Consider the following 15684-nt stretch of genomic DNA (forward strand, 5'->3'; position numbering starts at 1 on the left):
CCAGAAGTGGCGCTGTGGCTCAAGTGGTAGAGTGCTAGCCTTGAGCTGAAGAGCTGAGGGACAGTGCCCAGGCCCAGAGTTCAGGCCCCACGACTGGACCAAAAAATAAAAAATAAAAAAGAACCTTCCCAAAATAACTCTTGCTGTTCTCCTCTAGGTTCAATCACTCAGATGCCAAAAGTGGGAAATTGAGAGAAAATGGGTTCTCTCCACTGGGAGAAAGCAAGGGAAGGGGTGACACTGCCCAAAAAGAAATGTATTCTCTACCTGGCTTATGCCACTGTAACCTCTCTATATATCACCTCTACAATAATAATTTTTTAAAAAGAATGTACCTCCAGATCTAATTCAGATGGAATTTTTTCTATAGCTTCTATTTCCTTCTCCTGCTCCAACATCACATCTATCTGCTGTTCAGGACTCATCGGTCTACTTCCCAGGAAGGTTGAAGACATGTCCATGTCAAGTTTTGTGGATCGGGTGGCTGAGGTGCTGCAGACCAGGTAGGAGCTGAAGAGTAGACATGATTCCCCCCCTTAGGGCCTCCACATCAGTCCTGGGATGTCAGACCTACTTTCTTCAAGTTGATGAGTATGATTTTGACAGAAGCTCCTCTCCTCTAATGGCAACTGTGAGTTTCAAGGAGGACCCTGGTTTTGCTCAGTTAATCTCTGATACTTTAGGGCCTAAATTCAGTTAAGGCAATTGATTCCCTGAGTATCTGAAAATGCTTAGAAGAAATGAACCCAGAGCTGCTTTTGGTACAGCTGAGTGCCTTGTTATTTTCCGGTACCCACAGTGACACCTTACCAGCTGGGATCCTGTTTGTCTCTGGAAGATAACTTCATCTTCTTCTTCTTGGGCTCAGATGAGCTTTTTGATCCTTAAGGAATAGAGAAGAAAAAAAAATCTGGGGTAGGCAATTCATTCTTTGTCCAAAAGGTCTTGACCTTGGAATAGTTCAGGAACATACCCACGGGAGTGGGCATGATATGGTCAGTAGTGTCATTAGTGGGCTCTGGTCTCCCATGTGTCACTAATTACTTATGTGACTTCACTACTCTTCCCCATCTTTGGCTTCCCCAGAAGTACAATGAAAAGAGCATACCATCCATTCATCCATACATGTGATGACTATTAGTGGCCTATTCAACTGGCTTTGCAATACTACCCACTCTATGTTCTAACTCTCAGTTGAATCATGGCTTAGCACTTGCTTTTAAATAGACCTAGGCTTTTAAATTCAATGCATTTAGGTTTTGTGAGTGTGCACATGCGCGTGCACGCGCGCGCGTGTGTGTGTGTGTGTGTGTGTGTGTGTGTGTGTGTGTGTGTGTGCCAATACTGTGGTTTGAACTCAGGGCCTGGGTGCTTTCCCTTAGCTCTTTCACTCAAGTCTAGTGCTCTACCACTTGAATTACACCTCCATTTCTGTTGTTTTGCTGGTTAATTGGAGATAGGAGCTTCACAGATTTGTCTGCCAAGGATGGCTTTGCGCCTCACTCTTCAAATCTTGGCCTCCAGAGCAGTTAAGCTTACAGGCATGGGCCACTAGCACCCAGAAACATATATTTTAGTTTTAGCTTACAGGAAATTTTAAACCAGTATCATTTATCAAAAGTAATGACAAATAGAAAAAATTAATATCATTTGCAATAAATAGATATATAAATTAAATATTGTATAAAAACTATTTTAGTTGTTTTTACTTAGATAACATAACTTGCTAAAGGCTATAACTTGAGGAAATTAATAAGTAATAAAGAAATGTGAGTAAATATTAATATTGTACTGATACTTTGATGGAATCAAGAGTATTGAAAATTCAGGTAAGATTTATTTTGAACTCATACTTTGAGTCTGGGCCTATTTGTGCTCAGGTTAGTGTTTTACCACTCAAGCCACAGTGCCACTTTCAGGTTTTTCTGAGTAGTTTTATTAGAGATAGTTTCATGGACAGAGATAGTCTTGTGGACTTTTCTACCTGAACTGGCTTGAAGCCACAATCCTCAGATTTCAGCCTCCTGAGTAGCTAGGATTACAGGCTTGAACCACTGGCATCCAGCCACTTTGAGCTTCTTAATATACTCTGGACATTGGATTACTCAAGAAGAGATATTTCCACAGCCAGGCATGGTGGCTTACGTCTGTAATTCTAACTACTTGTCCAAAGGAGGCAAAGATTATAGGAGTGTGTTTTGTGTTTTGTGTATTGAGGCCAGCCCAGACATAAAAGTTTAAAAGACTCTATCTTACCCAATAGTTGAGTGCAGAGGTGCACTTGCTACCCCAGCTATGGGGGAAGCACAGTGGCTAGAAGCAGTGGTACATGCTTGTCATCCCCAGTGGCATGGAGAAGCACAAGTAGCACTGCAGATCAAGCTTGCCTGGGCATCAAGTCAAACCCTATTTTAAAAATAACCTGATTCAGGGGTTGGGAAGGTGGCTCAGTGGTAGGCACTGTCCTTCAGCTCTTCAGCTCAAGGATAGCGCTCTACCACTTGAGCCACAGTGCCACTTCCAGGCTTTTCTGCTTAGGTGGTGCTGAGGAATCGAACCCAGGGCCTTATGCATGCAAGGCAAGCACTCTACCACTGAGCCACCTTCCCAGCCCATCACAGCTTATATTCTTGAGGCTTAAGTGGAGTTGCAAACCTAGGATCAACCTAAGCAGAAAAGGCTGGAAGTGGCTCTGTGGCTCAAGTGGTAGAGCGCTATCCTTGAGCTGAAGAGCTGAGGGACAGTGCCCAGGCCCAGAGTTCAGGCCCCATGTCCGACAAAATAAAATAAAATAAAATAACCGATTCAGGGAAACTGAGGTGTGGCTCAAGTGGTAGAGCATCTGTCTTACAAGACCCACCTGCCCCCTAAAAATGAAGACCCATTTTCTATGTGAGCCAGAAATAACCACAGTGTCAAATAAAAGTTATAACTCAATTTTCTGAGCTGAGGAGGCAAAAGTTGGAAACACGGGGGAATAACAGAATGTCAGGACACACTGGGATGTGAAGAACTGGAACCAGGGCCCAGAACCAAAGCAAAGCTGAGAAGACAGCAACACTGTCATGCAGTTAAATCAAATGATTCCTCCATCTGTATGGTGGCTAAGGGTGGCAAAAAGGGCTGATGACAGCTGGGCCAAACTTAGATACTGCCCCAGGGACCAGCTTTATGAAATTCTCAATTGGCACCAAAGGATTGGAGTCCCAAGTATAAAATCTGGGGGATGATGTGAAGGCCCAAGAGACCAGACAGAAGGAGAAGAGATAAAACAGCCAGATGAAGAAGGGCATGCTGTACATTATGGCAATATGGGAGAATAAGCAAACATTATTTATAAGGATGGCGATTAGGAGCTGGTTACTCTGGGGTAGGATTTTGTGAAGTCAAGGAGATAACTGTTAAGGAAGGAGGCACAGTAGAATTTTCTCTATCATGGAAAGGTTTTATGTCTTGTGTGGCTGGTAACTATATATTATAAGCCGCTGTCAAAACTCATTGACCTAAGCCAGGTGCCAATGGCTTACACCTGTAAATCCTAGCTACTCAAGAGGCTGGGATCTAAGGAAAGAGACTCTTATCTCCAGTCAAGGTGTGGTTCAAGTGGTAGAGTGTCAGTCTTGAGAAAAAAAAAGCCAAGCAAGACGGGGGAACCTTAGTTCAAGACCTAGTATTGGCGCACATGCACACACACACACACACACACATACACACACACACATGATATAACCTCCTTGAACTAAACACTTACGATGTTTACATTTTATTGTGTATGAATTACAAATCCAATAAAAATGGAGGAATGCATGAAACAAAAAGAAGAAAAACCCTCAACATAGTTTTAAAATTAAATTCTCAAGTAAGCACCAGTTGCTCACACTTGTAATCCCCCTGGCTACCCAGAAGGCTGAAATCTGAGGATCCTGGTTCAAAGCCAGCCCAGGCAGGAAAATCCAAGGGTCTAATCTTCAATTAACTGCCAAAAAAAGTCAGAAGTGGAGCTATGGTTCAAGAGTAGAGTGCTAGCCCTAGAACCAGCACACAAAGAAAAATAATTAATGATTTCACTCAGTATAGATTGAAAATGGAAAATATGAGACAGAGCAGATTGGCTCCAAAGCAAAACTAACAAAAAAGTACTAAGGGTTACCCTTAAAGAGGTGTGTGTATGCGTGCTCACACACATGTGGGGGGATGCGTGTGTGTGTGTGTGTGTGTGTGTGTGTGTGTAAGGCACTATGGTAAGCAACTTCAAGAAAGGCTTTAAGAATGCCCACCTCCTGTACTACTTTGTATAACCCCTTTCCCTTGTAGGCTAGACCCATTATTTACCATTTATCATACTTCTAATAAAAGATGGTAAAAGTGACAGGATGTCAGTTTCAAGTTAATTTCCAAAAATTATTGTGGTTTCTGTCTCTGTCTCACTCACTCCAAAGGAAGCCAGAAGCCATGTTGTAAGATACCCTATAGAGAAGTCTATATGTCAAGAAACCATGTATATAGTCAATAGCCAGCAAGGACCCAAGGGTGTATGTAAACTTGGTAATAAACCCTTCCCTACTTGCCTTTAGATGACTATGGCTCTGTCTGATGTGTGTGTGTGTGTGTGTGTGTGTGCGCGCGCGCGCATGTGCGTGTCTATGTGTCTGTGTCTGTCTGTCTGTTTGTCTATGTGTACATATGGGTGTGCCAGTACTAGATCTTAAACTCAGGGTCTTGTGCTCTCTTTTTGGCTTTTTCAATTCAAGGCTGGTATTCTACCAATTGATCCACAGTTCCACTTCTGGCTTTTTGGTGGTTAATTGGAAATAAGGGTCTTATGGACTTTTCTACTCAGACTGACATAACCACGATCCTCAGAGCTCAGCTTCTTAAGTAGCTAGGATTGCAGGCATAAGCCACAGGCATCCCTTTCTGGCTGACATCTTGATTACATGTGCACGAGAAACTCTGAGCCAGAACCATCCAGTTACCTCCATCCACAGATTCCTGATTGTTAAAAAATCTGAGATGATAAGTATAATGTTTCTAAAGCCACATTATATTGGACTAATTTGTAATGAAGCAATCAATAACTTAAGTACTTAGAGTGGTGCTTGCTATAGGCAAATGATCCATAAATGTTAGCCATCACAGCAATTCCCATTTCACAGATGAGAAGAGAAAGTCTCTATGAAACTAATCAAAGTTAGCTGCCACAAGAGGTAGAGCAGGATTAGAACCCAGGTATAGAAGTTTCACTCCAAAATTCCCATCTGCTGAAGCTATGGCCCATTGCCACAAGTACCTGATGGCTGCCCCCGATTGGTCTTGTCTCTTGGGACATTGATGGTGACTGGCTGATAGACCTTTACCAAGTCTTTCAGCTTCAGGTCTTGGGCTGTCAAGGAATAGTTGTTAGCAATGGAGTCGCTGGGTCCACGGTGTTGGTCTTGTTCTTTGAAGGGTACAGCCAGGGTCCATGATGTCCGTTGCATCAAGGGTGGATAAAAGCTGTGTGACATGACAGTCTACAAGGGAAGATATGTAGAGTATGAGAACAGGATTAAAGGCTCTGCTATCATTCCAGTGGAGCTGTCTGCAGCTTATGCTGCATTTTACTTTCTAACTCTCAGTGGGAATACTTTCTGTATGGATATCAATAATACATGTCTGACTACTGTAATAAGATTTCCAATGCCAGCCAAATGCCAGTGACTCGCGCTCATAATCCTAGCCACTCACAAGGCTGATCTGAGAATTAATAGTTTAGAGCCATCCTGAGCAGACAGAGTTTCTCAGGAAACTCTTATTTTCAATTAACTTGCAAAAAACTGGCAGTGGAGACATGGTTCAAGTGGTAGAATGCCAGTTGTGCATCAGGAAGATTGCCAAGAGAAACATCTGGCATTCAACAACAGCTTTGTGAGGAAGGTAATTTCTATCTCCTGCCCTTACTCCTTATGCCCATACTTCCAAGGGATGTCAGTACCCTCATTTTATCAGTGAGGGTGTCAATAACACAGCAGGTCAATGGGAAGCCAGATCCAAACTCACCTTTGCACAGGTATACAGCTCTTTCTCTCACACTACAGCCTTTTCCAGTAGGGATTGGGGAGGATGATCAAAATCACTAATCCCACTTATCAAATCTGTGCTCTCACAGCACCTGTTGGGGACCTAAGAGGCAGGATGTGTTTCTCCCTTTGTCATCCTCACTAGAGATGCTGGTAGCCAGGGGAACTTACCTGATAGAGTTCAGATGGCTCCTCATTTACAGACTGGGGCAGAGGGGGCAGCTCTGGCCGCCGCTGAGAGTGGCTCATGTGATGTATAGAGTCACTTTTGGAGATCTGTAGGAAATGGGAACAAAGCCATACTTAATAGGAGAAGATTCCAAGGCCTCTGAAGCTAGTTAGAACTAAAGAATTCCCCAGGAAACATTTTGGGTATCGACTTCTGCTTGCAAAACATCCTTTTCACCTCCAGCCATCACGGTTCATTTTTCTATATTTAATTTTTACATTGTTATTATAAAGGTGAGATACAGAGGGGATACAGTTATGTAAGTCAGGTACAGGGTACATTTCTTTTTGATCAGTGTCACCCCTTCCCTTGCTCTCTCCCCGTTTTTCCCTCCAGTTCCCATAGTGTCCAGTGAGTACCATTGCTGCATTTGTTCACCTTTTGTCCATCCATTTCTGTGTCTCCCCTTACACTCCCAAAGACAGATAAACAAACAAGACAAAAACAAAAACAACAAAAAAGAAAAAACCTCTTGTTTTTATTTCTTTGAGTTCATTTCGATAAATAGTATTGTTTTTTATGATCAAATGTTTCATTTTTAAATCTTCAATCTGTCTCTTCTTCAGGGTCTCTTCCTTGGGCTTCTTTTCAGTAAGTCAATTTGGATATCCTCCTACCTTTCAGGAAGAGCCCAAATTCTGAGGATGTGCCCAGCTACCCTGCCCTGAGATGCCTCTTGCATTTCATAAATGCAAAGTTCCAAATAGAAGCTTTCTCAGGTAGTGACACTGCATCTTATGTGTGATTCACAAACATATCAAACATATGCTTCCTTTAAAGAGCATCAGTGTCTGAGTACACAATTCCATCTGTGAGCCTCAGGTAGGGGTGAATTTGTCTCTGCCACAGCCATTCTCATTCCCAAGTGCTTTACCATCACTCTAAGCAAAGCTAAAAGTGTAATGTCAAATATTATCACTGTGTGTGCGCACATGCATGCTAGTACTGGGCTTGAACTCAAGACTTCCTAATGTTGCTTGGTTTCTTACTCAAGTCAGGTGCTCTACCATTGAGTCACTTCTGGCTTCACTTCTAGCTTTTTGCTGGTTAACTGGCAGTAAGAATTTCATGGACTTTCCTGCCCAGGCTGGCAGGAATCCTCAGATCTCAGCCTCCTGAGTAACTAGGATTACAAGTCCATTGTAATCCTTAAACACCATTCTGCACCCACATGCATTGGAAAGTAAATGAAAACTTGTGAACTAGAATGTACATAGAGCTTGGGATATTAAAAATCATGGAATGAAACCTGGCACTTGTAACTTACACCTGTAATCTTAGCTACTCAGGAGACTAAGATCTGAGGATGGGGATCTATAGCCAGCCTGAGCAGGGAAGTCTGTGAGACTCTCATTTCCAATTAATCACCAAAAAGCCAGACGTGGAACTGTGGCTCAAGTGGGAGAGCACTAGCCTTGAACATAAGAGCACCCCTGCTCTGAGTTCAAGCTCCCGGACTGACACTCATAAAAATAATAATAATGGAATGGAATCACTTGATCTCATGGCCTAATTCAGTGGTTTTCAAAAAGAAAATGTGATGTATGAGAGCCACCAATGGAACTCTATTCACAGTAGGAACACTTCAGCTCTGCCTCAGAGAACCACTGGAATTGTTGATTTTATCTTACAGAACTTGCTATGCTGATTTAAATCACTGTCTTTTCACTCTTGACTTCAATCTCAAGTATCTGAGAATTGACCAATCATCTCTAAGAGTTTCCACTTCTACTCCTAAAGTTAATACCAGATCTGTACTGATGAGGTGAAAAGAACAGAAAAATCCCATCATGAACCCGAAAAGAACATAGTCATCCAAAGCAGGTACTATACCATCCAAGGAAGATTTTAGCACAGTACATTCAGGAATATGGAGCCATTCATTACTTCTTTCAGGATTCCAGAAATTGAGACATATATTGTTTGGTGGGCTAGGACGGTTTATATTGTGTCTTTAAGCAAGAAAACAGTTTTGGGGAAATCTTTCTTTTAGCCTAACTTTTAAATCTGCTTCAAATAAAAATTTTCATTTAGAGAGCAGAAGCCAGGCACTAGTAGTTCATGTCTGTAAATTCTAAGGATTGACATTTGAAGCCAGCCCAGACAGTATAGCTGTGAGATTCTTATCTCCAATTAGCCAGTAACAAACTGGAAGGAGAGCTGTGAATCAAGTGATGGAGGAAAAAAAAAGCAGACCTCAAATTTGCAATTCTCCTGCCTCTTCTCCCAAGTAGCTAGGATTACAGGGTTGTTCCACACAGCTTGTCCAAGGAGGAAGTCAACATTATTTGGGAGGTGTCATGTCATTCATTTTTCTGCTTTGTTTTGGGTAAACCTGATTTCAGCCCTGAGACCATTTGAGCAAGTTACTCCTTCCACTAAAAGAAAAGGAATCTAGCTCTGGTGGGCATTACTCGCTTTACTCTGATTTTGGTTCATGTTGAACAATATGGCTGATCACAGATCCTGGCTCCAGGCATGACACACAGCTATAACCAGTCAGATTTCCCTATCTTCCTTGACACAATGATTGGCTCAGGGATGTCATGTAACCCAAGCATGGTTGACCAGTGTATTTCTTGACACTTTTGCTAGAGCTCTAGAGAAAGGGGCATTCTCTTTCTATTGGGAAAGAGAATGAAAATGTCCTGTGAAGATGTTCATGTCATTTCTGTCTTATGTGGGAAAAGTATGCCTTAGAATAAGCCAACACAGAAGGAAGTGGACACCATAAAAGGAGAGACAGAAATGTGATCAACAGGAATCCTGAATCTAAGGTGGATTTCTTGGTTACTTCGGCCCATAGATTCTTTGAGATTTGAGGCAGACTGAATAATTATATTTATGTCCAGCCATACTGAGAAATAGACATCTGACAGAATCAGAGACAGCTGAGTCGACAAGAGAGTACTCAGGATAAAGAACAGACCACTACATTCTAAAACTGACAGACAGGTCTTCTGGAGATTATGAAGAAAACAAACCATAGGCAGTTTGCAAAGCACAATAAAGAGCAACAGAACATTTGCATAAACAAATTTAACTTTGAGCTAGCTCACAGACATAGACTAAGAGTTATACACAAAGGTCTATTAATATCCCGAGAGCAGAAAACATTTCATTCCAAGAAACAAGAACGTATGAGACACAAGATCAGCAGAACCAGAAATTAATTACAGAACAGATTTTTCTTGTTCCTACTTGACTAAGAATTATCAGGGTTACCTTGGAAGGGAAGTTCTGGAGATTCCTAGTCTTAAGTCTTATTTTTACACAAAAATGATTTGTTAAAAATATTAATGCTTGCCGTGGCTCACACCCATAATCCTAGATTTTCAGGAGACTGAGATCTGAGCATCTTGGTTTGAAACCAACCCTGGTAGGAAAGTCTGTGAGATTCTTATCTCTAGTTAACTAGCTAAAAAAGCCAAACATAGAGCTGCAGCACAAGTGCCAGAGGAGCAGCCTTGAGCAAAAGAGCTAAGGGACAGCATTCAGACCCTGAGTTCAAGCCCCAGTACCAGCACGCATGCACACACACACACACACACACACACACACACACACACACACACACACACACACACGTAATAATAGGTATTAATACTTAAATGTCTTCTTTGGGAAATTGTAGGAAGTTTTCATTTCAAACCATGGACTTGGATATTATAACAAATCTACTTCAATTTTATAAAGTTTCCATTTAAAATGCTCCTCTGGGTATTTAAGTGACAACCAAGTAGATCTTGGTTTTTATGATTAAGATCCTGGTCCCTGGATTGGGTGTTTCTTTACTTCCGATTATATATAATGTCTTTCTTAGAGGCAGTTCCCAAACCCTCTTCTAAGGACTTCCTATAACAGAATCATTTGGATCTTAATTAAAAATAAAGACTTGAGAGAAGTATCTAAATCTTCTGAGTCAGATTCTTCAAGGAGACTTGCTCCTGTAATCTTAGCTAGTTGGAAGTTGGAGATTGGGAGGATTAAATTCCAGGTCAGCTGAGGCAGAAGGTTCATAAGACTTTATCTCAATCAATAAAAAGCTGAGCATATGGGACACATTTGACATCCCAGCTGTCCAGCAAGCATAAGTCGGAGAATTGCAGTCTGGGGTTATGACCAGGATAAGATCTCACATTTATGTCCACTTGAGATCCTGTTGGGGAAAATAATTTAAAAGGCCAGAAATGTAGCTCAATTGGTAGAGTACCTGTTTTCCCAGACTACTCTGATGCACACAGAAATGAAAACTGTTGATTGGACTATACAGTTTTGGAAAGGAAGGAAAAGCAGCCATAGGTATCTACTTTCTACATTTCTATAGTGAATCTTGAATGTATCCAAAAGTCTAATTCTAGAAATCATATATCAAAGCACACATCTTAAAAATGAAATTTACATACTTGATACATCAAAGGGATCGAATATGGCTATTGATCTATGGTGAATCCCTCTTCCCCCCACACACACTCTCAAAATTCACTACATGTGAAAATTTACAGATGAAAAAGGAAATATGTCTTAAAATTCACACCTACCTTCTGGGAAGAACCATCCATTTTGTCCCAATTGCCTACTCTAATTGTACCTATTTTAAAAAAAATGATTAAAGAGCTCTTAGTTTCTTCAGGGATATGTTTCTCCTCTCCAGCTGCTCTGAAATCCACAATCCTTACAGCATAATGGAGATGACACTGACAATGAAACTTTCTAGATGCCCTGGAAGTTCTATTTCATAGATCTGTCTCTCTGAGGTCATAGACTTCAGTCTCCTGAGTTCCCTGGTAGAAAAGAAAAGGAAGGAAAGCTAGAGGATGAAAAGGCACCATTGGGGCCCTGCTGGGCTTTTGGCTCTGTTTCTCACTCCTTGTCATGGTCACTGTGTGTTTTCCTTGGGCAGGTCTTCTCTTGGATCTTCTTGGAACATAATGATGTCTCTGTAGAGGAGAAAACTGAAGCAGAATTGTGTGTTAATATAGAGAAGTGGGGAGATCTAGTCTAAAAAATACTCTTGGTAGCCTGAACGTGTCTCTGAGCAGTTTTAACGTGGTTCTAGAGTCAGTAAGCAGAAACCTGCGTCTGTTGCTAAGGAAAGAGAGTCTGTGCTATGCCTCATCTAGCCTCATTTCCGGCTGGCTTCCTTTATTGCAGGCTCAGCTGGGCAGAAGGGAGTGTTGACAGAGGGAGGGCAGAAATAGTGCTTAGCAATGGCCCGGAAATGCAGAGGCCAGTGGCAGTAAGTGGCCACATATTTGGACAGGTATAGAAGCATAATCTTGTGGTTATGCTCTTGGAGTCTAGGGTGGAACAGATCTGGCTTACATCCTGCTTTCCTGTTAATTAGCAGCAGACACCCAATGTTCCCTTGGGATTTTCCCAGGTTTGTTTTTGTTTTCTGGGGATTGTTGCTGTTGTTTTGATGATACAGGAGCTTGAACTCAGGGCTTCACAAGCTCATTTGCCTTTCTCTGCCATTTGAGCCATGTCTCCAGTTCCAGATTTTTGCTGGTTAATTGGAGATGCATATCTTGGATTTGTATTGTTCAGACTAGCTCCAAACCATGATCCTCTGACCTTAGCTTCCTGAGTAGCTAAGATTACAGGCAAGAATCACCAGTGCCCACTACTTTCCCAGTTTTAACATTCTTAAATCCTGTGTCCTGGGAATCCTTTCAGTCCTCAGCAAATTGGGACAGCATTGCCATTCAATTTAATAGGCCTTCTATAAATAATATAAACACAAAATGCAGCAGTGCATGTGCATTAAGCTGCTAAGTCCAGTGATCTTTCCAGGAGGTACCTCAAGATATCAATGCTGGGGCTGGGAATGTGGCTTAGTGGTAGAATGTTTGCCTAGCATGCACAAAGCCCTGGGTTCAATTCCTCAGCACCATATAAACAGAAAAAGCTGTAAGTGGTGCTCCAGTGGGAGAGTGCTAGCTTTGAACAAAAAGAAGCCCAGGGAAAGTGCTCAAGCCCTGAGCGCAAGCCCCAGAACTGGCAAAAACAAACAAAAAAGACACCAATGTTTCCAAGGTCATTTGATGATCACTAGACAGCACTCTGAACTTCCATTTCTCCTTTATCCCACTCCCCTCTCAGGCTGGACCTGAGCTGCCTTCTCTCTGCTTATATTTTCTTTCACAAAGTAGGTGCAATTGGCTATGAGTTACACATACGGAGTTTCTACCACCTACGGGTAAACAATATTTAAGAATAAAAGACCAGGGCTGGGAAGGTGGCTCAGTGGTAGAGCGCTTGCCTTGCATGCTTGAGGCCCTGGGTTCAATTCCTCAGCACCACATAAGCAAAAAAGAAAAAAGCCGGAAGTGGTGCTGTGACTCAAGTGGTAGAGCGCTAGCCTTGAGCTGAAGAGCTGAGGGATAGTGCCCAGACCCAGAGTTCAGGGCCCACGACCGGACCCCAAAATAAAAAAAAATTTACATGGCATGTGATATATAATCTAGAGATGAGTTAAAGTATGTGGGGAAATTATATGCAAAAACATGCTATTTTATATAAGGGACTAGAGCACCCAAGAATTTGGGTATCTGTGGGATTCCTAAAGTAAATTCCCTATAGAATTGATTCAGGGGCAATTGCATACAGTTCCAAATTTATCGAAAAAATGAGTCAGGGGAAGGGTCTGAGACTTTGGTTAAGAAAGAAATGAGGTTATGACCAGGCATTCAGTACTGGGTGTGAGATCATATGTCCCTCCCCCTCAAAAAAACCACATAGGCTCTAATCCAAAGAAATAATTAGAAATGAATGGTTCCGTGTTAATGAGCCCTATGGCCTTGGTTGTGAGTAGAAGACATGGCTTTATCTTAAATTTAGTGTTCTTCAAAGATTAAGCTGTAAGCCAGAGGGCTTACATGCCTGTCATTGTAGCTACTCAGGAGGCTAAGATCTGAGGATCAAAGCCAGCATGGGCAGGCTAATTCATGAGACTCTCATCTCCAATTAACCACCGAAAACTCAAGGGGTAGAGTGCCAGCCTTGAGAAAGCTAAGGGACAGTCAGTGCCCAGGCACTGAGTTCAACCCCAATATTGGCACAATAAGAAAAACAAATAAACATAAAATTATCAAAACCATTAATAGCTTCTATTTATTGAACATATACCAATTGAACATCATCTCCCCAAATTTCAACAACCCAGAAGATAAATATTATTCTCTCTCTCTCTCTTTTTATTTTTTTTTGTTGGTCATGAGGCTTGAACTCTAGGCCTGGGTGCTCTCCCTTCAGCTCAAGGCAAGCACTCTACCACTTGAGCCACAGCACCATTTCCGGTTTTTGGTGGTTAATTTAAGAGTCTCGCGGCCTTTCATGCTCAGGCTGGCTTTGAACCGTGATCCTCCTCTTGAGTCTCTTATTTTTTTATAGTTGAAGAAACAGACATGAAACTAATTAACCTTCCCACAGTTACCCAGCTATGTCAACAGCAAAGTTGGAACCATAACCAGGTTTAAAGAAGAACCATAACCAGGTTCAAGTCCATGGCTTTAACCCAAACCAGATCAAGTCTGAAGAAAGATTAAACACTTGCCAAAGAGAACGAAAGCAGTATTCCCTCAGGCCATCTCTCAGTGCTAGAATTATTGGCTGTCTTCTCTTTGTACTGAGTAATTCCTAAAAGCAGGTGCGGAGCCTCAAGATCCTTAGCCACTTAAATTCTAAGTGTTCAAGGTTGCTAGGTAAAACAGAGGATTTGAGTGAAGTCAGAATTTCATGTAAACAATTTTTCAAGAAAAATAATTTTTTTTCTTTTGGTCGGTCGTGGGGCTTGAACTCTAGGTTGGCGCTGTCCCGGCACTCTTCAGCTCAAGGTGAGCGCTCTACTGCTTGCGCCACAATGCCACTTCCAGTTTCCTAGTGGTTTATTGGAGATAAGAGTCTCACGGACTTTCCTGCCCAGGCTGGCTTTGAACAGCAATCCTCGATCTCAGTCTCTTGAGTAGCTAGGATTACAGGCATGAGCTACCAGCGCCCGGCTAAGAAAAATAAAATTTTTAGTATGTCTCATTCCATATTTGGAACACAGTTATACCAAAAAAAGTTATCTGTTATCTACCCAAAAGTCAGTGTATTACACTGGTAACCTGAGCAAGATGGGTATTTGTCTTCTATGCTATTAAGAGTTTCTAAATTTGTTTCTGGGAGAATGTTCACAAAAGTCTTATTCAGAGCCAAGTGTATCTGACAGATATTGTCTGAAGCCTGAAATAATTGCTTAACCAGAGCAAGACTCTTTATCCATTGAAGCTGTTGTAACAAAGGACCACAGGCTATGCAGGTTTTACACAACAGAAACGTGCTTCTCACAGTTCTGGAGGATGAAAATCTCAGATTAGGGTGCCAGCATGATTGAGTCCTAGTGAGGATCCCTTTTCTGATTAAATATTGCCAATTTCTTATTTAAAAAGGTAAGAGATCTTTCAGGGTGTCCCTTGACAGAAAAAGATAAGAGAACTCTCTGGGGTCCCTTCCATAAGGATGTTAATTCCACTCATAAGGGCATCACCTTCATCACTGTGTGAATTACTTTTGTATAGCTTGGACAAAATACCAGACATTATCAAGTTAAAGGAGGTATGATGTACCTTGCTCATGGTTTTATTTTTATTTGGGGGGGGGGTGGTCCGGTCCTGAGGCCTGAACTCTGAGCCTGGGCGCTGGCCCTCAGCTCTCAGCTCAAGGCTAGCCCTCTACCACTTGAACCACAGCACCACTTCCGGCTTTTTTCTTTTTGCTTATGTGGTGCTGAGGAATCGAACCCAGGGCCTCATGCATGCAAGGCAAGCGCTCTACCACTGAGCCACCTTCCCAGCCCTTGCTCATGGCTTTAGAAGGCTCAAGTCCATGACTACTTGGCTCCAATGTCTTTAACCAGACCATCATGGCAGTAGGAGCCTATGGAAGAAGAAGCTGCTCCCCTTATGGTGGACAGGAAGCAAAGCATAAGGACTCGAGACCAGGAACAACCTTCAAAACCACACCCCCCCAGTGACCCACTTCTTCCAATTAGACCCTACCTCCTAAAGTTTCCAGCATCTCCCAAAATAAAGCTACCAACAGGTGACCCCGCCAGCATTCAACACATGAGCCCGTGGGAAATATTCCATATTCAAACTATAACAATAACTAATCACTTCCCCAAAGCCCCTAACTTAATACCAATACATTAGGGGTTCAGGGAGCCAAATCTGGATGCTATGAGACATGCTAGATCCCCAGCATGATATGCTAGAGGAGGTAGCCAACATACAAGGAGAAGCAAACCTGGTTGGCCTTACAAAAATGTCACAGTGACAGGAATCAGAGGATATACCAAGAAGCCTGGAGATAGAGTCCTTAAATATATATCCCAGGAGAAGCCTTTCTTTT

General features: G+C 42.1%; 1 protein-coding gene across 1 annotated transcript in view; it reads right to left on the reverse strand.

Annotated features, from left to right (window-relative positions):
• Dnah3 (dynein, axonemal, heavy chain 3) overlaps nt 1-13798 on the reverse strand; it is a 209322-nt gene extending 195524 nt beyond the window's left edge. Inside the window, exons 1-6 of the mRNA XM_013011154.1 lie at nt 13784-13798; nt 13640-13666; nt 6231-6341; nt 5291-5513; nt 811-883; nt 336-510 (exon numbers count right to left, since the gene is read on the reverse strand). Coding sequence (XP_012866608.1) covers nt 336-510; nt 811-883; nt 5291-5513; nt 6231-6341; nt 13640-13666; nt 13784-13798 — 624 coding nt within the window. The remainder of the gene's footprint in view (nt 1-335; nt 511-810; nt 884-5290; nt 5514-6230; nt 6342-13639; nt 13667-13783) is intronic.
• Nucleotides 13799-15684: the final 1886 nt, after the last annotated feature.

This window comes from Dipodomys ordii, unplaced genomic scaffold, assembly GCF_000151885.1.
Source record: "Dipodomys ordii isolate 6190 unplaced genomic scaffold, Dord_2.0 Scaffold14, whole genome shotgun sequence".
Classification (NCBI taxonomy): Eukaryota; Metazoa; Chordata; class Mammalia; order Rodentia; family Heteromyidae; genus Dipodomys; species Dipodomys ordii.